Source organism: Oreochromis niloticus, linkage group LG1, assembly GCF_001858045.2.
Source record: "Oreochromis niloticus isolate F11D_XX linkage group LG1, O_niloticus_UMD_NMBU, whole genome shotgun sequence".
Lineage (NCBI taxonomy): Eukaryota > Metazoa > Chordata > Actinopteri > Cichliformes > Cichlidae > Oreochromis > Oreochromis niloticus.
In genome coordinates, this window is record NC_031965.2 from 15,969,495 (window position 1) to 15,994,242 (window position 24,748).

General features: G+C 41.3%; 1 protein-coding gene and 1 long non-coding RNA gene across 3 annotated transcripts in view; both read right to left on the minus strand.

Annotated features, from left to right (window-relative positions):
• Positions 1 to 318: 318 nt before the first annotated feature.
• Positions 319 to 24,748, minus strand: part of LOC100698850 (protocadherin-17) — a 59,771-nt gene continuing 35,341 nt past the window's right edge. For both annotated transcript variants that reach the window (XM_025905534.1, XM_003445721.5), the window contains exon 5: positions 319 to 2,172. In XM_025905534.1, the coding sequence (XP_025761319.1) occupies positions 1,475 to 2,172 (698 nt within the window). In that variant the 3' untranslated portion in view covers positions 319 to 1,474. The remainder of the gene's footprint in view (positions 2,173 to 24,748) is intronic.
• Positions 13,599 to 18,091, minus strand: LOC112846191 (uncharacterized). The gene is made up of 3 exons (XR_003219046.1): positions 17,614 to 18,091; positions 15,926 to 16,049; positions 13,599 to 15,533 (listed from the first exon to the last, which is right to left on the minus strand). It is a non-coding gene; the product is annotated as an uncharacterized LOC112846191 (long non-coding RNA).

The window sequence follows — 24,748 nt, forward strand, 5'->3', positions numbered from 1 at the left end:
TTAATAAAATACACAATATAGCTTTTGTACACATAACAATTTGGCTCAAATGCACAGAAATTGCAGTAAAATCAATAAAAAATATGTCAATTTTTTTTTGATGTAAACACATCTAAATTGGATACATTTACACATATAATGATATTATGTATAGTGAGAATGTGAAGGGACATTTTCTTCTTCGCTTATATTTTTGGATATTTGTCTTCGAAATAATGGCAGTGTCCTTTGTAGTTCTTTCAGTTAATACGCCGCTCTCGACCTTAACGCCAGGACACATTTCGTTTAGTTTCCTCATTTCGTCTTCTTTTTTTTTCATTTTCTTACAAAATGTATAAATATTTTTGTTAATATTTGGACACTATACATGGATTCATACATACAGTCATCTATATAATCATATAGATATCATCTTTTCACAGTTGAGGAAAAATGTCCCTTTTTTTTTTACAACTTGCCTTAAGGCAGAGTCACACACATGATAATTCACCGTACACAAGGGACTGAAAGCTGATGACGTACATGTATAGGACAATTCCACAGATGGACAGTTGTGTTTAAGCATTTGTGTCTATGTGTGCGTGTGTGTGTGTGTGTGTGTGTGTGTTTGTTTGAGTGTGGTGAGGCATCAGTGCGTGTGTCAGCGTATGTTTGCGCAAAGTGTAGTGCACGTGTGTAAACTTGTGTGCGTGCAGCTACACCGGTCAGCAACGTGAACATTTAAATAGAGGTGTGAGACAGACACAGCTTACACATGTAGCTACAAATGACAGGTGAAGCATGGTTACACTGGTAATAATTCACCTTCAGCGGGACACTGAAGCCACTCCGACCCCCGAGTTCATAACAAACCCCTGCGAACACACCCCTGATTAACCAATCTTTTCAGACACAGGATCCAAACACTTAGATTAAATTCAAAAAGGATAAGGTCGGCTTGTGGATTTCGGTCTTTTTACTGCCCCAAACAGATTAGAATTTGTTTCTGCGTCCGCGTCGATTGTCGCATCTGACCATAAATAGTCCTTTTTCGATCGTTTTTGATGTCCATCACACATAACAGAAATCCACCTACACACTTAAATATGTAGGATTTCACGAGACCATGAACAACACACTTATGAGCTGGTGGGCACTTAGATAATAAGCTTGCGAGGTGCCTGAGGCGAGAACCTCTGCAATTTGCTTAGGAATCCAAAACATAAGAGTTTATAAATTCAGAAGAATTCAGATGTTTGTTACCAAGTTCCTTTCTGTTGGTAGGGATCTCAGCACCGAAACTGGTGCCGAATGACTGATATATTAAATGTTCAGTGTTTTCTTACAACAAATACAGTGAAAAGAGCTCCTGTCATAGGAGCCATTTAAGCTTTTTTCAGTTTGTTTTGGTGAGAGTTTTGGTATGAGAGTTCGTGGAATAGCACCCTACTCCTCTCTCTACCGTCTTGACTTCTTTTTGCTGCAGTTCTTTGTGTCACTTCCTGAGCGTGCCAGTGGCTTCACTTCCCCTGCAGTCCTGCAATAGTTTGTCGATGTCTCTCACCACCTGGTCAGCGTCCATTCCGTCACGGCTTGCGTCTGGCTCCACCTGCTCCAGGACACACTCCATTTCACCTGCTGCCTCTTGGCTGATCCTAGAGCGAGCCTCTGCGAGCACCTTGGCCACTGGGTCTGAAGGAGGCAAGGATGGGTAGACCCCCTGTTCTCTGGTTTGTTTGGTGGGTGACAGGTACTGACCATCAGGAGGCCCATAGTGACCAGAGCAGGTGGCCGGAGGTGGTTTGCCTTCGGCCCCGTCGGCGGGGCTTTTGATTGAGGAGCAGGGAGACATGGTGGAGCAGCCCTTGGTAGGACTGCTGGATGCTGAGGGTACCTCTTGGAGCAGTGGGCTGAGAGCACGTTTCGCCTTCAAGTAGGGCTTGACGTTGGCAACCAGGATGGTGTGGTCACGTCTCTCCTTGCCAAAAGTACAGAACGTTTTCTTGCCATTGGGGTTGACAGTCTCGTAGGTCTCTGTCTCTGGCACAGTCTCCATCCCTGCTGGCACAAACATATTGTTGCGGTAGTCGATACCCTCTGCCTGGTTTCCTCCAGTGGGGAACTGGGGCATCCAGCAGCGGTCAGAATGACCGAGTACCCGGCACTCCTCTGTACAGTTCAGACAATCCTCATCTGCAGAGAGAAAAAAAGGGAGAAGGGGGGAGTGGACGGAGAAGAAAGTGATATTTATGTCAGTAGTGAGCACAGAATTGAGTACAACCACACAGGGAGAGGGTAGCAGATTCATAGAAGTATCATGGAACTGAGCTGCACAGGAAATAGGAGCCTTAAGTCTTAGAACTAGAGCCAGTCCTAATGAAATGATGCAAAAGAGGAAGTGCCCGATCAGGCTCCCCCTATCAAACCACACATGCACACACTTATATTTATGAACACGTGCACTTATACACATATAGTACGTGCACATAGCTTTTCAAGGGGACTGGGGGACACCTGCTAGCAATTTCCAAAGCTCTGATCAAGGGGATGGCAAAGCATACAGAAAGGATGGGGAGGGAGCAAGAGGAAAAACAACAACAGTTGAGGTTTGGCAAAGGCATAGTGCCGTTATCATAAATTCATGTCAGTGGGCTTTGAAGCCCTCCCTAGACAGAGAGGCTGTGCCAAATGGCTTGTGCTTCTTCCCTGTGTGTTTGTGCCTGTTTATTTGTGTGCTCTTGTTGCTGGCGTGTGCACGCATGTGTGTATAAGTGTGTGTGTTCCCCTCTTTCATCTCTATTCAGAAGGATGCACACTCTGGCTGATTATGGGAGTGTTCATGCCTGTGTCAAACGGATCCAGAACTTGGTTTTAAAAAGAATAATAATAAAAGAAGAAGCACGTTTTTCCCTCCTTTTGGGCATAAGTGAAAAAAAAAATATGAAAAATGAAACAAAACAAACAACCAAAAAAAAGCATCTGTTGTCCCATAATAAATGGAATTTCTCCATTGGCTGGGTGGGACGAAATCAAGAGGACACACAGAATGACAATATCCGAACAGTTCCAAGAGCACAAATAAAATGAACACAAATAGGTCCTTGTTTCCCATCATCATGAGATGTGACCGTGAAATATACTGTAAATGTGACTGAAAAACATTATCACGCCATTAGTTAAAGACGCATAAACTTAAAAAGGGACAGGTTGGGGCAATCTCACAAATGTTATAACACACAGGAAAATTTAACAGCCGTCTCCGGTATAATACAAAGGTTATTTGCACAGACGTCTAAAGAGCTCAAGCTAATTGCATATTACTTTTGAGATACGCCATGTGCCTTTTTCTGTTTGTGGAACCAAATATGGTAAACACCATATTTCCGATTTCTTGCAGAAATGCAACACTAAGGCAGCTGGGCTCCAGGGAGAGAAGCAAGGCAGTTCTAGTCACAGGATTTTCATATCTGTTTATATAGCCCAGTAAAAGTGAGAGCAGAACAGGTGGCAGACAGAAATAATTGAACATCTCTCTTGCTCATTTTCATTACAGCTTGTCACCTCTTTCACCTCTCTGGCTGACTGTTAATGATTTAAACCTTGATTTCTTCATTGTTGCACACTAAGTTTGGAACCAAAGCACATTTAAAAATCAGCGTAATTTATCTTCGTCTAACAAGCCTGTTGTGGTTTCAGCTCTTGAAACGCAAATCGGTAGGTGGAATTTAGAAGAATTTGTTACCAAGGAGAGTGTTTGCCTTGGCTTTGTTTTAAAGGCGACATTAATTGCAGTTAAAATGAGGCTACTAAGAGCAGCATTCCACTATTATTTCCAACTAAATGTGAAAAGACAACATTGCTGTTAAGAGCTGCGACGCTACCCCCATCAATTCCATTATGCAATGCATGAACCTCTGCAGCACGGTGAGAGTGCTGCTTTAGAGACCACAAACTTGGGACTAATACAATCTTTGGTTGATGCGAATGAGCAGGCAGAGTGGATGTGCTTGAGTGCACTTGGCTAGGCTGTCTTTGCTGCGTTGCGGGTCAGCAGTCTAGATTCCTAAGAGACTGCCCTCCTAAGCTGTAGAGATGAGCTTAACACTTCACAAATGTTTGAAGAAGCCAAACAGCGCTGGCAAAGAGAGCTTGACATTTCCCATGCCGAAGCAGTCATCTGAAGAGGAAATAAGGTGAGCTGGAAAGCAGAGGCCAGACCAGTACGAGACGGACTACATTTAAATAGTGTGGGGGTGAGTGCATGCGTCTGCACGCACTGAGAAATGGGAGAGTGTGTGCCTGTGTTTTGTGCAAAAAGTGATTTGGGTAAGAAAGTATAAACAACATGTCAAAGCGCAAAGATCGATGATTCGGTCCAAAGCTTGTGCATGAAAAACAAAAAAACAAACCTGAATGCACTTTCCAACGACAACGCGCTGTTATTGTGATCCATCACCAAGCTACAGCGTACAGGGAATACATGTAACCACGCTTGGTTAACAAACCAGTGCCTGAATTCCAGACACAAACAATTCATCTGGCCTCAGCAAAGTCTGGTGATTGTCCATTCAACACGTGTATATTAAAGTATAAATAATCCATTCTGACATATTTCCCTCTGTTTAGTTGGAGGAAACCTCTGATAGATTATTCATGTCTCAGCTGCACGTTCAACCTTGAGGCGTTCTCCTCATATCTATGACTACCAATATGACATATGAGAGCAGAGGTGACATTCATCTCGCGCTCCTTCTCTCACTTTCTTCACCTAGTCTTGACCAGCTCTCTGGGATGGGCAGTAGATGAAAATGATGGCACACATGGGCAAATGGGCACACATTTGCCTGTGTTGATATGGCCACCAGGGGCATGCTCAGCAGGTTCTCTCTTGCGATTATGTGGTCCAATATAAACTACACCGATTGACTGAAAATCGGCTCATCTGAACTGATACTGTTTATGTTAGCCAATCATCGAGGAAGCACATTACCTGAATTATATCTCCACCACTTTATACCTGCACACGTTTGGCATCTTCAATTGGAAGTCGATATTCTAGATATTTGTTGTAAAATCAAAACCTTGAGATGAAAATGAAGATATTAATCCATATTTACACCATGCACAGAGGATTTTTTTTATCTTTCTTTGTTCACTCATTTGCAAAACTGGCCTAAACACCAGGCATTGATATTATAAAGAGATCTATATTTTTAGACTTCATGTTACATTCAAGTCTCGAAAAGGCCAGTACAGCTTATAATCACAGTGTCTGTGAAATAAATGGGAACCCATGAAAGGCAGGAGGTGATCCACTCATATTTAGCAAAAAATGTGCGATTTCTCAGTGTGTAGGATGACTAGAACATCTTATCATTAGAAAGAGGTAAGATTCAGCTGCAGCTTCAAGGCAACGTGGGACTGTAACACTTATCAAAATTCCAAGTCAAGAGTCAGGCAGGGTTGATTTTTGTATCTTTGTAGCCATATTGTAGACTCTTGACCTGAATCCTTTATTGAAATCAGATATTTATTATACCTCTATTGCCAGCAAAAAGGTTTAATTCCACACACACCTTTTTTTTTAAACTTGTGAATACTTTCTTAACAGAGAAACAGAGCTGCTACATTTAGCAGGGTTAATTGCCTCGCTTATGGGCAAAATTTCAAGAATGTGCGACAATGACTTTGATAGGACATCTCTGTAGCTGCCAGTTATCTTCAATGCTAAAAGCACATTAAAATGGATATAAAAGTCGGAAAGCTGCTCTAAGAAATATTTCAGCAATAGCAAAAGGACACAATGTGTCAAAAGAAAGCAAATAAGTACATGATTCATGTTCACTGTTTTATTTGTCAACATCAGTCTTGTGAGATGAGCCAGAATAAGATAATAAGTTTGGTGAAAAGAACAAAACCTGGCTGGATGAAGGAACTTTATTTTCTTTAAAATGACCTAATGATCAGTAGTAACACCATGTAACCCACAACATCCTCAAATCTCTCTGAGAGCTAGCTAAACTGAAAGCTAGCCATTACCCTTTGTTGTTATGCTACATTTGATCAAATTTATACTTATTAACACCAATTTGAATTCCTCTGTGATGTTGTCCATGGCCTTGTTTTCCAAGGAGATCCATGTACTGTAAATACTTTTTAAGAATTTAAGGATTATCGCAAAAAACACGTCTTCTGAGGAAGATTTAAAGTTGATTTATTAGTAGTGGTTGAATTAGAGTCTTTACATTACATTTTTTTCTGCTTTCAGTCAGTTCAATAGGTCGATCTTAAGGATCTACCGGGCTGAAGCTGTGTTCCACAGAAGTGTAGGATCTATAATACCGGGAAACTATTATAAACCTACTATATGAATAACAATTGAGTTTCCAGAGTTAACAGCCAAGAAAGAATGAAGATGATGTTACCAAAAAAAGGTTGAAAAGTTACACATATAGTGGATTAAAGAACTGTGTCTCGTGCTATCATTTAGTAAGTGATCATATACATTCACACTCTTTTACTGTTTCAAATTTTCAGCTTAACAGAAATTTCCATTCACCTCAGCATCGCAGCAGCAGTTAAGGTGTTATTCTTTAATGAGCCACAAACACCTATCGCGTCTTTCTAAATTACAAAAAAAAAAAAAACCTCCCTCTCATTTGCTCACAAAAAGAAAGTCTTTCTAAATTAACACTTCATTAACAAGGACTGGGCCACATGACATGACACAAGCAGGCAAAGCAGTGACTAATAGAGAGGTAATGGTCACATCTCTCTAAATAATGAGTTGGTTTTTTTTTTCTCCTCTTCAACTAATTTTTCAAAGTTTTAGGCTGGATGCTTTCAATATGATGTGCACAGGCTGTGCAACGAAACCTGTGAGTGTAAAAGTGTGCCTGTGTATCAGTGTGTGTCATAAAGCATGGTGTGATTTCCCTAAACAGCCTTTTCTCCCTCCAGACGCCTGCCCCCCTGGCCCTACATGCCCATCCCTCCTCGCTTTATTACCCAGCCCTGTGATTAATGTCCCACTGTCACACACTGTGGTTCCTGGGAAGGGAGGGATGAACCAAGAGGGAGGTGTACTCAAAGGCTGCAGCTAGCAAAAACATAACACTGGGAAAATCCACAGCATGTTAGAGTGCTCCCTAAGTTCAAGAACTTGTTAAAAACTTACAAATCATAAATTTCATCAGTCATTTTCCTCTCAGTCACACCTGGGGAGTCTTTAGACAGCTCTATAAGCTACAGAAGTAGCCTGTGAGGCTAAAAAAAGATCTGATATAATGTCAGTGCATTTGTGTATATTTGCGGTTGTGTTGTGGTGAATTTCTCCCATACCACCCAAGGTGGACAGGAGGAATGGCAGCTGACGAATCGCGCAGAGCATCTGTGACAGACCATGACTGCACCTGTTCACCTGGGGGAGCTCGCAGTGTGGGTTTAGGTGTGCATGTGTGTGTGTCATTTTCCTTTTAATCTCCTCACCTACTGCTATCTAGCCCAGCTGATCCATCCGTATACACCCACCCACCCCACACGCACACACATTCCCACATTCTCAGCCAATCAGGGTAACTAAATATTTGGACTGCACAGATGAGAGAGTCTCCACTCTGACTGAGCCTAATGTTTGCTAAATATCTGACTTCTCAGGTCGCCGGTCGACCAAAAACAGTACTTAAATAGAGAATTTCGAACTTTGGGTCTTAGTGAGTAGACTGTGCTACATTATCTTGTCAAGAATTCAGTTGACAAGAAAAAAAAATTATTGAAAAAAATTATTATTAATGAAAATCTGTGGAAGTGGTTTTATGCTGCCCTCTGTCATTTACGTTGTTGACAGACCTGTTATGCTTTAGCTTCTTCCAGATTAAAGTCAGTCTATATTTCTTTTTAGCGGCACAGTTTTGCTGTGTTGAAAATGAGGACATTACTCAAGTGAATTACTGCATCTGATACTGTTATGAATCTAAAACAAAGCTGTGCTGGGAACGTTGGCTGTTCTCTACAGTTGGCCAGTATGTTTTGCCAACTTAATTTCAAGAGGCTGGAAAACAATAGTATTTCCATGAAACTGCTGCTTTGGTGTACTCATCACAGTTTGCTAGGGGACCAGCATTTTACGCCGGTCTACTGCTCTGCTTGAAACCAAAAACAACACTAAATTTTGCCTGTGATGTGATATAAATTGGTAATTTGGAGCAAGCTGAAGTTTTAAATAGACTTTTTTGCTCTGTTTTACTGTATGTTCCTGCTAAATTGTGGAGTTGATGTAAAGCATACCTTAGAGTGAGTAGATTTTATTTTTCATGTGTAGTGGGTGACTTTGCACAATGAGAAGGGTAGTCCTCTCCAGCGTGATAGATTTTATCTCAGTCGGAGGCATAAGAATGCCGACTTATAGGCAGAAATGCTTGGCAGCGGCGGTGGGGAGCACTGGGTGGCTGGCACAGGAGAGACAGAATCAAGGGCAGATATCTTAGGATCAAACACGTCCTCTCTTCAGGCGTTCCCTCATGAGCTACAAGTCTCTCCGTCAGCTAATGCCTGGCTAAGTTGTTCAAAGAACACCTTGGGGAAAGAGTCTTTATGCATAGGAGAGAGAGGGATAAAAACCCAAGAGGAAGAGGAAGAGGAGCATAAGCTCATATTCAAACAAAAACAAACAGACAAAGCCCAATCAATGATGAACAAGCACTGCTGTGTGCAGTGGGTGGCAAGAAGGGTCTGTGGGTTGTGTAGATGAGGGCGGGCGGATGCTCCTTAGCTTAAATGACACGGTGTGCTCAAACAGCACTTTTCCTTTAACACAAAGCAGAAATGAGGGCAGTAAAACGTGGGATGCAGTTCTTATAAATACAAATTTGTTTGCAAATGATTTACGTGGTTTTATAACCGCTGCTGCTTGTAAGCGCACATGTGTGTGCCTGTTGACGTCCTTGCGGAGTGACCACTTAGAGTTTTCCCGTGCCAGTGTGCAGACAACTTGAGGACATATCGATTGGTTTTTAATGAACCTCCATTAATATACCCGGTTCGAATATGGATAGCCTTCCCTGAATTTAGTGCGTTTTCAGAACATGTTTTAGACTTGCAATTCACACACAATCCATGTGCTCCCTGACAAAAATATCAATTATTGAAGATTTCCACCCGCTTAATTGTTAGCAAAGGTCAGCCTAGGCACAAGTGCGATAAAAAAGAGGTGGATGTCAGCATTTCTCTGTTTGTTGACAGGCAAATCTCAGACTAGAGGAACAGGTTCCACAGTACTAAACGGCCACGGGAACCAATTCAAGGCCAAAAAAGAGCTGAGAACAGGCAAACTGTTGTTTACCTGTAACCACATCTTTGACATGTGACAAAGTTCCCACTGTTGTGTTTGAGAAACCTGCTCAGCCAAGTTCTGCGTGTTCTTCACTAAGAGATTTTCAATGCTGGAGACACAGAAACAAAGGAAAAGAAGGCTAACTGCAGAATAAACAAAGAAAAAATATATATATATTATCGAGCATGCAGCAGCTCTGAGTATTCGGTGTTCACAGCAGCCAGAGACACTCACTAAATATTGTATGGTCAGTCAAGACAGATTCTTTCCACGGACAATCCTCCCAACCCCCCGAAAAAAAAGTCTTCCTTTCCAACCTGTGACTTAAGACCTTGTATAATTCACATTTCCTCTGGCAATAGATCGCTCCTCTTTCTTTCACCCTGTAAGTGTTTTAATGGTGGAGCAATTTCAGGAGAGTAGCCACAGGGAAGCTATTAGATATAGATGTCTGAGAGGAACAGCCCTCAGACATCTATCCTACTGTCATTAAGCTATTTATACCTAGCAAACAATAAATCTGAAAAATCTATAGCATTGAAGAACATTAGCCATTGTTTATACAAGGTAACTCTACAACAACTCTGCACTAATCAGCTCCAATGCAATTTGTTTATCATAAGTTAATTTAACAAAATCTTAATGTTGCCAGAGTCCAGATGACTTTAAAGACAATTCCTCACAAACATCATGCAATGGGTTATAAATATGCATTTGGCATTAGCCATATAAAGTCATATAAATGCAGGATTACAAAAAATATTTAAAAAATCAGTAAAAAGAAAAATAGAAATTGTACTATCAATAATCTTTAAATGTTGTCTCTTATATTGAAAGCATGTAGAACTACATGAATGTTCAAAAACAGGTCCACAGGTGAGTAATAGTTTCAAACACCTCTTTAAGACTCTTTATGGCGACGTGTTTGAAAGTAAAACATGCTCATGCTCTCTGAGCCAGGCGTGTCGACAAGATGTAACAAAGAAAGAGAGAAAGCCGCAAGTCAATAGTATCTTGCTACCTTTACCTGGAGAGAAAGACATGGAGGGTGGCACAAAGGGTGGCAAGGAGACAAGAAAGGAACTTATTAGAAGATGAGGCGAGAAGCGTGGTGAATCAGTGGCTAATCCTCCGTTTCCTCTAAGCCTGTGTAATTAGGACATGGGGGATTGCACCGTGACAGGGGATGCTTCTGGACCGCCTTGCTTCCCCCCCCCTCTCTCTCTTTTGTTTATTTCTTCCCCCTTTAGCCTGGGTTTATGGCAGTTTGTCATCTAAATATAGCGTGCTTGTGTGTGCCTTGTCTTTAGAGTGTGCGCATCACAGCATGTTCACTCATAAGCAACACAAATAGACGCAGCAGGCCTGCACAATGCTTTATTTCTACTCACTACTACTTACTGTTTGCAGATGTGAAGACAGTGCACTCTATTTTTTCTCTTCTTTTGCCTTCGTCTCTGCATGACACTTTTAAATCGTTTTGGGGTATATTTGTGCGAATCAAATGGGCTTTTCAGTTAAACAGCACTTCTTCCACCGCATGCCAGTTCAAAACAAACGCAATGTGTTCAAAGGGAGCCTATAGCCCAGGATCCTCAGGAGGAGGAGAGCACAGTATGGACCGAGCATTAGAGCAGAGACCAGAAAGGCTGATCAGCATCCTTCTGCCTGTTAACAGCCTTAATCTACTTCCTTCCCCCAGTAGACAGCAAAGAAAGTTGCCTTGGCCCATTTAGAGAGACAGTGAGCACAAGAAATAAAGTGAGAGAGAGAGAAAGAGGAAAAAAAAGAGGGAGGAGGCAGGGAATTAAAAAAAAAAATTAAGCCGAGAGAATCTGTGACTCACCAGCTCATTACAGAAATCCTGTTTCTATCCAAGGAGAAAACAGGTTTAAAACACCCTATTAAAGAAAGAATGAAAGGAAACCTTTTGTTTCTAATTCACATAGGGTCGTCTTTTGAAGTGGTTCCCTCCGACAAATTTTTACATTTTAACCATGCTGCGTTAATGATCCACTTCCATTGCTCTAGAATTGGGGGATCTTTTCTTAAACTGACTCGATTTGTTGCCTAAAAATAAAGCGCCGCGGCCCTGTCCTGATAACCGACCCAAAACAACGAGGAGAACTGTGGAGGCTTCATTCGGGCAACCCATACAACAAGAAGATCAACTAGACATAAAATGATGTCACATTTACTGAATTAAATCACTTTCTTTTATTGTCTCGCGCTCTGTCTGCCGCTCTGTTTGTCGCTCTCTTTTGAACAAAAGGATTTGAACAACTCAGAGTGTCATGGCTTTGTGCAAGTAATCATTCCCATGTGTGCTGCTTTAGCAGGATTAGGGAAAGTGCTTCTGACGCTCTGTCTCCACAGAACCATCACTGTAATACAACACTTACACACACAGCATAAAGCAGAATAGTACTATCCTTACTATTGCATTAGGACATGGTTCCCTCATATCAAATGATAGCACTATTCTGCTTTGCAACTGAAGTCTCAGATAAAATGCATTATCATACAAAAGAAGGGCAAATGGAAAATTCTGCAAGCCTTGTGGACATTCGACAGGTTGTTGCCACTAGCAATACTGTTTCCTTAGCAAGTAAAACAACAGAGCCTGATCAATAATATCAGCGATACATATTATATATTAGCTGAACCGCATTGTTATGTTGTGGTAGTGAGAACTCATAAATAATTATACTTGATAAATATTTTGGAAATTTGTTTAATGTGTGTGAAAGAAGAAAATCTTGTGCAATCTTTTTCAATTACCAATTATCAGTATAGGTCTTAGAAATTGTAATTTTTTTAATCGTAATTTTTGTAAGAAGCCTACCTTAAATATTACTGGGTGATGACGGAGGACAAACCCCCGTGATTTGCTATGACATTCGTTTTTCTCAGACTAAATTATACAGAACTGAAAAACCAACCAATCAGAGCATTTCGCATTTCTTAGTGACACTTTTAAAAATGTGTATTTCTCTTACATTACTTCAGCTGAACTAAAAGCATCCCCTGGGTGAAAAAACCCCCCCCACAAAACAAACTAATTGTGAATTTAATCACGTACCTGACATGACACCACTCAGATGTTTTCAAACAGACTATTCTGACAGACCAAGCCTGCTTGTTAGAGTGTGCATAATATTTTCATTTTTCTTCCACTTTGACTCACTGGAGCACAGAAAGTCAGTCTGTCTACATTAATCGTGTGTAATCACAATTCCTTTAATCAGAATCGGCTTTACTGGCAAAGTGCGCGCACACATACAGGGAACTTGCCTCCGGATACGGACAATATCAGCGTGACATATGCTCTACATATTGTTATTGTCTATTTATACGCGCAAAGGTCCAGAGTGCGAAAATGTTGGAGTAAATGATGAAATAAATAAGGGATGGATCAGCTGTTGCTTCATACGGAGTATCTGATATCGCCGTGTTGTGGTTGCTGTTCCTGCATCATCATCATAATGTTGGTCCAGGAACAACATTAGTCATGTTGTTGTGATGTTACAGAGAAAAAGGCTCTCATTTATATAAAAAAATCTTTTAGAAGAAATGATCAACACTTTAAGCATTTTCTTTATTCATTAATAAAATGCAGTAAATGCTGGTTTTGCTATTCATGGTGGTTTGCTTGTGATAACTTCCTGGCTAACAAAATCAAAGGTCAGTTGCGATGTTAATGTTTGACCAACATTATTGATGATGATGATGATGATGATGATGTAGGAAGAACAGCAAGATGGGAATATCAGATCATGCGCTATTTATATATATATATATATTTATTTATTTTTTTTTCAGGAATGCACACCATTTACATGTATTTTTAAATATTATGGCACAATTTAATACTAGCTACATTGTAACTTTCCACTCTACACAATAAATGGCATATATTCAAGTTAAGATGACTTCTTCTGTATGCATGATCTGTCATATAAAAAATAGTATGATGACTTACTGTCATAAAATGGGATCACCCACACCCCGACTGCCTGCTGAACACTGAAGCGAAGCTGCCAAAGGAGGGAAGTAAGTGTGAAAGCACACCAACTGTAAAGCTACCTGCCACGCTGCATACCACCTACCTTCTCTAAATTCAGCACTTCAGCACATGTACTCATGAGACTAATATGTGGAATAGGAAAACTGCACTTTAGCATCAAGTCATCTGATCAGTCGTGCCAATGAGCAGCACTGGAAAAAACCCCACACCCCCAACCATCCCACCCCACCCCCCCCTCCAAGGATATTGGCGGGTGTTGAACAGAGGCTAAGTGGAAAGGTGAAGTGCGGTAGGTTGAGTCGATGGTGTTGGCTTTCTCAGCCCCGGGGCCTAACACATTTAGAGAGCTAACTGACACACTTTGGATGTATTAGCAACAGCGAGCTCTGCCAGCCTCTCTATTTCTGCTGCGCCACCTCCTCCTCCTCCTATCGCTCTCTGTCTGTCACTGCAATCTCCTCTCCATGCAGAAGAACATGCCTAGTGTTTCAGCAGCATTGCTTTAGCATTGATGTTCCTCCATGCGCCAGCCAAATTGGTGTTTGCCGTCTAGACACTGGTTGCTTATGTCTCTGTATGGATGAATATACGCAAACACTAACACTCTCACTCATCTGTTTATAAGCATGATTAGATTAAAAGAAACTGACGGAAATGCAATAACAGTCTATTAGTATAGCCGTCAGGGAGGATAATCATTTCAAATAGAAATGTGTTTTCCATCTCACTATCTAATTTATACTTTCTTTGCCTCTCCATCTGTTTCACTCCTGAGACTAGAGGGTTATAAGCGCGAGGCTTTAAAATAGGCTGGGTTCAAGTCCAGGCCACTGCAATAAAACACAAATAAATAGAAATATATAACAATAAATACCTTTCAGACTCACAAGACAGAAAACCCCAAGGCTGGAGGACCCCAGCTCTCGCTGACAAATGTATGCATTGAATTTGAAGGTGAGAAAAACAACTCTTGTCAATCTGCACTGCCCCATTCTATGTGACGCTTTAAGATTAGGGTCAAAGATTAGAAGGCTTACACAAGATAAGAATGGGATTAAAGGAGCTCAGAGATGTAAAATTACAGATCAGAGAACCACTAAAAACACACCTGAATTGTAAACAAACTCATAACACGGCAGCCACCTGTCCTGCCGGACAATATCAGCGTCGTGGGGGGAAAAACAAAACAATGTATTCCTGACAAGAGAGAGGGAAGTGGGTATTATGGAAGCAGCATCCAATATTCCAGAGAGGGATTCAGCACACATCAAAGGCTGCCTCTGCAGTAAGTCTGTTAGATTTGGGATTAATGGACTCCAGAGGGGCCTGGACACACACACGCAGGCACACAAACTCACAAACACACACACACAAAATCCACTACCACAACTCTGCCTGATAAGATTCACAACCCAGGCTAGCAAAGCACTGCAGTGCAGACTGAGTATCTATCCTAGTAACTCTCCTCAGTAGGCTCTCAGCTGCAGTGTGATACAGTGTTACAACATGTGATAAGTCAGCGAGGGGTGGTGAATGTAATTTCTTAACATTCCAGTAAATGTTGGAAAATAAACGCTTTGTATTTCCAGGTGATTTGGGGCCAAGAACCCAGGGAATGCGGCGCAGCTTCTTTCGGCCGCGTTTATTAGATTGTTTGGACTAGTTCTTTATTTTGCTTGTCAAATTACAAAGCACATGCCAGGAACGCACGCATGCCTGCACATGTGCACACACAACCGTAAGTTGCCTCCGAGCTCCGATGAGTTCATGCAAATTGCGAAAATGCAAATACGGGTGGGTAGTAAGGCTCAGCTGGCCTCTGATCCATTTTGAGGAAAACACAACAAAAAGAGGGAAACTCAGAATGAATCTATTACGTTTAATCTCGACAGACAGAAAGACAGTCTAATCCGAAATCTGACTTCCTTTCCACGCCAGTGCCCAGCCTCTTCCTATTTTGCCCCCCACCCCCTTCATGCATCCCATGCCCTCTGGGCCGAAACCACAGGTGCAGCCAAATGCAAACCACTGGGTGGAAAATGCTCGTTGACAGCATTCTGGTGTGTTTGCGATTGGTCAGTGAACAATGAGGGAGTTTCCTGAACCACTTGTCGTGCTGATGGAACAGCTGGACACCAACACCAGACACAGATCAGGGTGGGAGGAGACCATGCAGAACAACAGGGAAGTTAAGACCTAAATGAGATTCAGCAGAGCTTAAGCTTACTGTCATTTTGCAAACTGTAAGTCGCAAAGAAAAGCAAAAAAAAACCCCAAACAGACTCATAAACAAAGTCCCAGTTTGTTGCTGTTTCACACTGCAAATGTTGGGGTTTTTCTACCAAAAAAGGTGCACTGGATGAAAAAAACATCTCATAAACTGTTGAATTTTTCAACAGACTTGAACAAGCAAACACTGCAACTTTTTTAAAACAATGGCAAGAAATAACAGTGATGCTTCTGAGCAAATGGCACCATCTTCATTATTTAAATAAATTGTTAAAAATTAATCGATATAAATTTTGGATACCTTTTAAAGCCATAAAGATTACAATTATGTGTTTCATATTATGGCAACAAATAAATACCTCCTTAGGATCTGACAGATACAGCCTGGCTGCTTTAAATCTCTTTTGGTTTAAAGCATGTGGTGCCATCGTGGCAGAAGAAGAAGAGCTCTCTGTTTTAGTGATTTTCCTGCCAACTTATTTCCTAAGAAAGAAAAAGAAAAAAAATCAAATGTAAAACTGAGAAAACACTCAGAAAACTCAAAATAAAACTGAGCACAATTTAAAGCTTCACACAACAACAGATTGGTTTGCTAAGTGAGCATTTGCTAGCACTAGCACTTTCCATCGTTTCAAATTAACATCTATGTTTTGCATGCTGAATGCTGAACTTGCTGCAGTCGTAACTAGAATAGCCAGAGAACCTGATGATGATTCAGTCATCCAGTCTAATCCCAAACATTTTAAATTATCACTACGATCTTCAAAAGTTTGTGATCTTTGAGACCAGCAAGAGGCAGATTTCAAATATCTGACCATCTGATCCGGTATTGGTCCCCTCTGCAAATTCAACAAGACCAACAAACCAACCTACCAGCCAAGCTGAGACAGCTAAGACTTTCTCCTCCAGCTCTACTGGAGAGACACTGAAACTCCAAGTCAAAAGCAGAAGGTGTGACAATCCAAGAAGCTCATAAGAATCCCTCGAAATTCAAATGATTGGATCTGCTGCTAACTCTTTTAGTCGATGATGTCAAGGCACACAAGTCTAAAGTCAGAACAAAATTTGGCAAATCTGATGTATTTGGGACATGTGCCACAAAAATGGCCTTTGTTGGCCAAAAAAAACATTAGAGCTAAATTACAGATTGGAATAAAGGCAAACCAGGCGTTTTTAAAAGAATGTGTTCTGGACAGATGAATCAAAGATAGTTGCTGGGGGCAACGAGTGCTTGGCAGGTGTTTAACTCGATATGACGTGAACCTCTTTTTATCATTCATGCGCTTCATTTAGGTTTAAAGTTAGGGGGAAATGAAGCACACGAAAATGCATGGATTAAAGTTTAGTAACCCCATATTGCTTGTTAGGTAAATGAATAACCATGTTAAATAATCAAGATGAAGATACTGATCGAAATAGTTCGGATTATACTTTTTGTCAAAAATGAGCCGCTTTAGACCAACTCTGAATCTTCGCACAGGCAGCGTCACAGACTTTTAAAACTTGCAGTCATTTGATTCAACTAGAAATTATGTTATGAGTGCTAAATTTAACCTGGGGTCATCCTTTGTTGAATCGTAAGCTGACTTTTGACAGGCTAATGATCCTAAGTAATGGCTCAAGAACAAAAGAAATGATGGCTATGAATAGCCAAGTTTTCAATTCCAATTAAATACTTTTGAAAGAGACAGCACCTGCTAACATCTCACAAGTGAAGCACAGTCAATGTCAGAGACTTGTAGAGACTTATGAAAAATGTTTTAAAGAAGTCATTTCTTTGAAAAGGATCTATTAATTGTATCCACATAGTAACACATCTATTGAAATTTTGTGGAATAAATGAAAAAATGATAACTGTCCTTGTCCTTCAAGCATATCACCTTCATCTGTAGATACTGTATCAAAGAGCAGTACCCACGTATGTCTGCCTGTCTAAATATGTCAAACTGCAATTTGTCTGTAAACAGCTGCATTGTTGCAAACCATCAATTAATATTTCATTACAATTAATCAGCCTAAAACTAAAAAGGAAGATGGTGGCGATCACCTGTTGTTTGATATGTCTTGAATTCTGATGTGGTTGCCTAGATACAGCAACAGCCTATTTTCCATCAGCCTATGTGTACTATTTCAGTGGCTCACTCTGCTATTGTCTGCCTCTTCTCTTTTGAGCACCAACACATTGGCGCACAAGTACATGCAAGCATAAAACCCACAGGCACGAGCACGCCCCAACCCGCTCTCATCCACACGATCATCCCGAGCAGCATTATCACAATCTAGGGAACTAGATTATCCCTGGGCTCAAAACTTCATCCTCTTTGATCCCCACTTGGGAGGGGATGAGAGTCAGCACAAGGGACCATTACTGAGATTTCCCACTTGTTAATCAAGGCAGATTTTGATCACCTCCAGGGGCAGATGGACAACTGTTTTCAAAACATCACCACTGAATGGGCGCTACGCTATCAAGGAAATGTCCTCCAGTAACACTAACCCCACAACGCCGCTAAAGAGCCTACACTAATCTCACTGGTGCTGATTTTCTAAAAACTGCATCAGATTAAAACATTTCAATTAACGTCATTCATTGTGTGTCCGCAAATTACTGCTACTTCCCTTTAAAATGAGTAACACTGAGTTAAAACACGCAGTGTGTTTACGTGTGATAGGACACTCTGGTAAATACTTTTAGCTTCCTACAGCAAAAGCAAAACTTGAATGGATCTGGGGGATATGTGCTTTGATCAAATGCTTTCTTTAAACCTGTTACAGAAAAACCTACACATCAGCAAAACATCCATCCGTCTACCTCACCGTGGCTCTGAATTTCAATGAAGCACGTGTATGCAAACACCCATAAGCACTGTAGGAAGATCCATCACACTTAGTTGTTTACACTGCAAGCCTTCCAAATCTCCATAATAGATCTTTGTTGTGGTTTGAGGTGGGAAGGTGAGGTCAGCTTGTTAATTGGCTGCTGGTGATTACAGATGCATCTTAAGCTTGCTGACATTGTCCACGGGGCTTTGGAGACCCTTGCAGCTAATGCACTGAGGAGACACCTGCAATGTACAGAAAAATTACACAAATCCCACTCGCGCATACTCAAGTAGCAATTAAAATTCCTCCTGTTAAGTCTAACCTAGCGTTAACCCTGTAAAGCAGGAAGCTATGGGAAGAGCATTTACAGTAGCACATAAGCAATCAGATCAACCTTTCGCTGGCCACACCCCTCTTTATTAAAATGTTCATGTGTGTCATTCTTGAGTCCATTGCCAGTAGCCGTGAGGGTGTTTCTGCCCCATCTGTGGGGCTGCTTCGCGAAAAAGAGAGGCAACGCGGGGACATTTGCAGCCACCCAATTAAATCTGCGTTGGCCTCGCAATTCCTCAAGGTATTGCCATGTGACAGTTTAATTAACCAAGCCCCTTATCTTAATTTAGCAGGATCAAAAAGTAACAAACTGAGGTTATCGGAGAAAAACACTCCCAGTCGCCATCCTCACATGCTCGCAAAGAGACACATATACACATGCTCTCGATCTCCTTCGGTAAGGGAAAGCTATAGTGCGCCGTCAAGCATGTGAAAAAGATATTTGATGAAATTCTTGCGGCTACTAGGGCAAACAGCACAAAGTTTACATTTATGTTACAAATGGTTCATCCCACATTTATCAGGGCTCTTTCTTTTTATGCTGCTGCAGTGACACCAAAGAACTTCCTGATTTTGTGTGCATGTGATTGGGTTTAGGCGTGTGTTAGAAGGGCATGTGTTTGCTTTGACAGGTTTTCTTTCTTTTGAATTTGAACTTGAGGCTCAGTGACTGCAGGGGAGCCAGGCACCATGCTACTTAAGCCAATCTCCCATGGAGCCTGCCTGCTGTCCCGCCCCTCTTCATCCATCTTTCCATCCAACCACCCATGAGATTTTCTCATCCTCTGATTATTTACAACTGCTTGAGATATTCTTCCTTCCTTTTCTGCAACCGTTTTCTTAGATTTCTTATATTTTAATCCATTTTTATATATATATAAATATATATATTTCATGCATTCAAACCCCAGTGCTATTTCTCTACATTATATCACATTTGCTTTTGATTATCCCATCCACTGCCATCACATAAACCACATCTCGTCTCTTTGTTTTAGCATTTCCTCTTCTTCAAATACTCCATTATCTATAGCACTGCAGGCAGAGGATGAAAGGACATTACTAGTTATGGTTGAGCAGAGAAGAAGTCCCGATGCCTTGGACAGGCCAAGCCCATTTATCTCCCTGGTTCCTGATGCTGTGTAACATGGGGAAACAATGCCCCAGGGCACCACAGATATTCATTTACATCAGCCAAGAAAATAGCCCAGACAGAGGGGCGCTCGCACTCGCATCTCAGTGATTCAGAGGAAGATGTGCAGAATTCACTGCAGGAATTTTCACATAATCAAAGCGGAGTAATTCGCCCACTTTGTAGCCGACTGCACAGAATTGATCAAACAATCTGTCATTTGTTGTTTTCATAATTTATATTGGTACTCCACTCAATATTGTATAACTGAGCACAATACAAGTCCAACTATACAGCACTGTGGCATCCAAATCTCACAAAAGATTTTAGTCAACTGATTGTGACCGCCCTATTAAATCGCACACGCACAAAACCATCATGTTTAGATGCCCTCTTTAAGCCGGGTCTGCGTTTTTAAGTTAAATACTTTCAGAAGAAAAGATATCAGCTGTAATGTTTACGTTTCAGAGGACATGAAACATGCAAAACAAACACCAACTCAGACCTGGAAAAACTATGCACCTGTTAGAAATGAGGGATTCAGTGTTCAGACTATTATTGCCAGTAAAAGCTTCAGCAGATATCACTGCAGAAGAAAAAAAAATGCAGCAATATCTGCACTCTCTGAATCCAGCACCGGAGCTTCTGCCTTAAATGAGACAAGAATTCATTAAGAGATGGCAGGATGGTGAGATCAGAAACAAAGTCATGTGGAAAAAAAGGAAGATCTCTGCAACCCATAGCTTCACCTCCCACGATATTGTTAAAGCTGACAAGAGAACGGGCATCTCTACTTGTGTGAACTGGCTAGAGGTGTGAATTTGACATATGTAACACGGCCCCGCTTAAAGGTAAAAGCTGTACCTTTCCGTCAGTCACTCTGTAACGAAGGCAGATGCTATATGTGCTTCATTTAAAGCCATAGTATAAAGTTGGGTAAGAGTAAAGCATAGAATAATCCTCAGCCTATTAAAAATACAAACTGTACCCAGAACAGGCAACTCTTGCTGTTGCGACACGCTATCAAAGGCAAAATTTCCAATTTATGGTATTTTACCGAAGACAAAAAAAAGTGCAAAAACACAGCATGTAAATACAATTAAAATTATCGTAAAAACTAAAATATGAACTGTTACATGTCACTTCCTGTAACCTTTGTAATGTGTCTCAAATTTTATAGCCTTTATCCTCTCGGCTCTTTAGCTTCTCGTGATTTGAAAGCGATCACGCTCGCTGGAGGTGGGAGTTTAATCAAATCAGAATTCTTTTTAAGCAGTCTGATAGATGTTAACTTAAGGTAAAAACATAACCTTTACTTTGTCGCTCAATATCATATTCTACTCACATATACTCCGCTGAGGCCTTCAACTGTATTTTTTTATAACAGCTCTGGACATTATCATTATCTCCATGCAAACAATTGGTTTTCATTTGGTGTTTGCGCCTCACTGTCTGGCCATGCCGCAGCTGCAGAGAGTGAATTTTTACTTTCACCTTGTGTTGTCCATAGCAAAGGAACAGCACAGTAGAAATTATATTAAGCCCTATCATTAAGTTTGTGTGCAGTGCATTTAAGAGCATAACGGCTGACAGGTAACAGCATGTAGGGTTAATACTAGTTATACAGGATGTTCCTGAAGTTTAGGAGCTTTCTTTAATGACAGGTAAAGTTAGATTTACTTTCATAAATAACTGTTTGGGGTTTTTTCCCCCTTATTTGCAGGTGCTTGCTGACTTGGTAAGAGTTAAAGGAAGCTATTGTAAAATGGCATATAAAAGATTTAACTTTGGCCTAAAAAAAAAAAAATAAAATAAAATAAAATCTGGATATTTCACTGGCGTAAAAATGTTTCCAAAGTGGAAGTAGGTCATAAATTACCACAAAAACGAGAAGGCAAAAACTCCCGAGGCCAGCACTGCTCTGAGTGCCAAGATAGCAACAGATATGTGCAACAGCAGTAAACCTTCAAGGACTGTTTTTCCCCCACTAACAAACTCATCTTTTGCCTGTAAGCACTGCAAAGAATGACAAGCGTCAATTAGTCAGTTAATTAATTTCCATTTGAATCTAATGTATAATGATTTGAAGAGCAGCAAAACAAGCAGCGCCTTGCTCATTAACAGTACAAGTTAGATATTTTTACTTTGTAAAACCCTAGTGTGCCTCAAAACTGGAAACCCAGAGGTGTATGCGAGAGAGCACTGAGAGAGAGAGAGAGAGAGAGAGATGAGAATGGCCATGTATACGGCTGAAAAATGATAGGGGGGAAGCAGAGGCTATCAAAGCATATGTAAAAGAGCTTGGTTAATGTCTAGAATTACATCGGAAACTCTCTAACACACACACACACACGCACACACACAAAAGCACAAATGCCCGGCTGTCCATGGAAAGAGGACAGATGGCCGCGGAGTGGCTCTGGTCCAGGGAGTGACGATGTTCTGTATCATTATAATCTGCTCCGTAGTATCCTCCCTACTGCTGTGCTGGACAACATGTTTCACCCACTGAGAGCAGATACTGGAACAATTCTGCTGCTGCTCTGCAGCACATACTGCAAGAGTGGCGCTGTGACAACAAACTTGCCTCGTAACTGTTCTTTTGTTTAACTTTTGGATAGTTGGGGGTGTGGGGGGAAAAAATGGTCATTTCGCAGCCCACAATTCAGTGTCACACAATGATCGATGATTTTGTTTTTAATGCAGAAAAAGAAAGCCACAAGGACGGTCCGACTGTAATACAATGCCCGCTCTAAAACCCACTAAATCAGCCTTTTACAAACCGGGGTGACAGGAGTTATTGCTGCCCTTCAGTCTGTGCATCTAACAGACACACACCACTTCAGAATAACCGTTTTGCCTGTCGGATGTTTTTCGCTAAACCTACACTCCTCGTGCCACCCAGGAGCTGAAAAACCCCCAGAACCCCAGAAATTTCGCATGCGAGATCTTCTATCTTAAAATATCTTTGAATCAAAAGTTAGAAAAGATACTACCCTAATTGTGTTTGTTGTAATCGCAAATTTAATTTCCAGGGAGAGGTTATCGCCTGGAAAAAAAAGAAAAAAAAGAATAGAGCTGCACAGCCATGGGGCTCAGGCACACAATGTTAATTTAATTTACAGTACAGACACCACATCTACAAGGTTGTTGTTCATGTGATTACAAAGAGAACAACTAGGAGAGGAGACACGTCTGTCACGATGATGGAACTGATAAATAACTGGATTGTGTCTCTCTCTCTCGTGCACGCACACAGGGTGAGCGATGGTGTGTAGAGTGCAAACACGTGTGGCAGTTATTTTTTTTGTTAAGTTTGCAGAATGAAAGCCTACGCTCCCTGGATGATGATCACGGCGATGATGATATGAACTACTAGTGTGTTTACAGCAAGCAAGACTGTGTGCGTGTATAAACTGTAAATATGAAACATGCAAACTATTCAAACCGCCCAGCCCAGCTTTCTGAGCTCTATTACGCTCAAATGAGGCAGTAAAACAAACGCATACAAATTCATCTGCCAGGTGTGGCGTCTGATACAAAACAAAGAAGATAGAAGCAGTTCTGGGTTAACAGTCGAATGTAACCGAGTGTTTTAATACTTGGTATCATCCCTGAGGTTTTGCAGTTGGCCTGACAGTGGATGAAGCCCTAACAATATGGTTGAAGTGTGATTATGTTTAAATCTCCATGACTCTAATCCCTATACTTAGGGCACCTACATTTTTTTCATCAAGCTTCCAGTAACATTCTCACAGTGTTTAACGGCTTTGTGTGTCCTCTCGATGTATTATGAGCGGGCACACACTTGGATTAATGCCCTGTCATGTTCTCATTACACAGCGGTGCGAGGAGAGAGTGGCCGGGGCACCTGTAAGCATTCAGGTTCAGCGGCAGAAACGCATTCTCTGTGTTGTTTTTCTTTTCTTTTCTTTTTTTTCCTGCAGAGTTTTTAAGATCAGAAGTCCAATCATGCTATGTCGAGAGGTTATAATGGTGCTTAGAATGAAATAAGACATATTTTTACTCACTGCTTCCATAAACATGCCGTAATTATTCATTGCGGCTACCAGGGGAAAGGGATAATGTCAGAGATTTACGGCCCGAGTGGTAAGAGTCTGAGATATTCATCAATCCTCTCCAACACTGTGGTGCCACAGTGCTTGAGAGAGGCTTCACTAGCTGAATGAGGATCAGGGGGTGATGCGCCATGCAGTCGGGCCCAGGTTTAGAGGTGGAAGTCGCACTCCTGCAGCCAAGCCCATCAGCTCCAGCTCGAGAGGAAGGACACAAGAACGGACATTACCCTTCGTGAACTGCAATCATAACAATGGAATTTAATAAAACTTTGTGTATTGAGGAAAATAGAATAATCCCTTTCAATCTCCCGTAATGAGAGAGAAGAAATCCTAAGACTGTGATATTTCCCCTCCCTTCACCCCACAAGATTTTAGGCTTTCAACAGGATTCCACTAGCTTAGCTGCAAATCGCCTCACTGCTGTGCGATACCGCCACATCCTCTAAGAACGGGGTGAACACACGATCTGGCACATGTGTATGAGCACACAAACACTCACAAATCTTATTTGACTTTGAGTGAGAAGTCCAGATTGCTGATGGTTCTCATTTTCCCCACCAGGGAGGTGGCTGGTGATGCTGCCATGAATCAGACTATCAGCCCAGCCAGGGACAGGACACAGAAAGCTGAGAAGATGAGGAGCACGAGAAGATGAAAGACAAATCCTCGCTTCTCAATGGCTTGCACAAACAGTAAGAAGAAACACGAGCATCTGCTGTTTTCAGATGACGGTCGATTTTCTAATCTACTACCCAAGGCCATGCTACACACTTATAAATGGATTCTCTAGTGGTCTGATACTAAGACAGGACAGA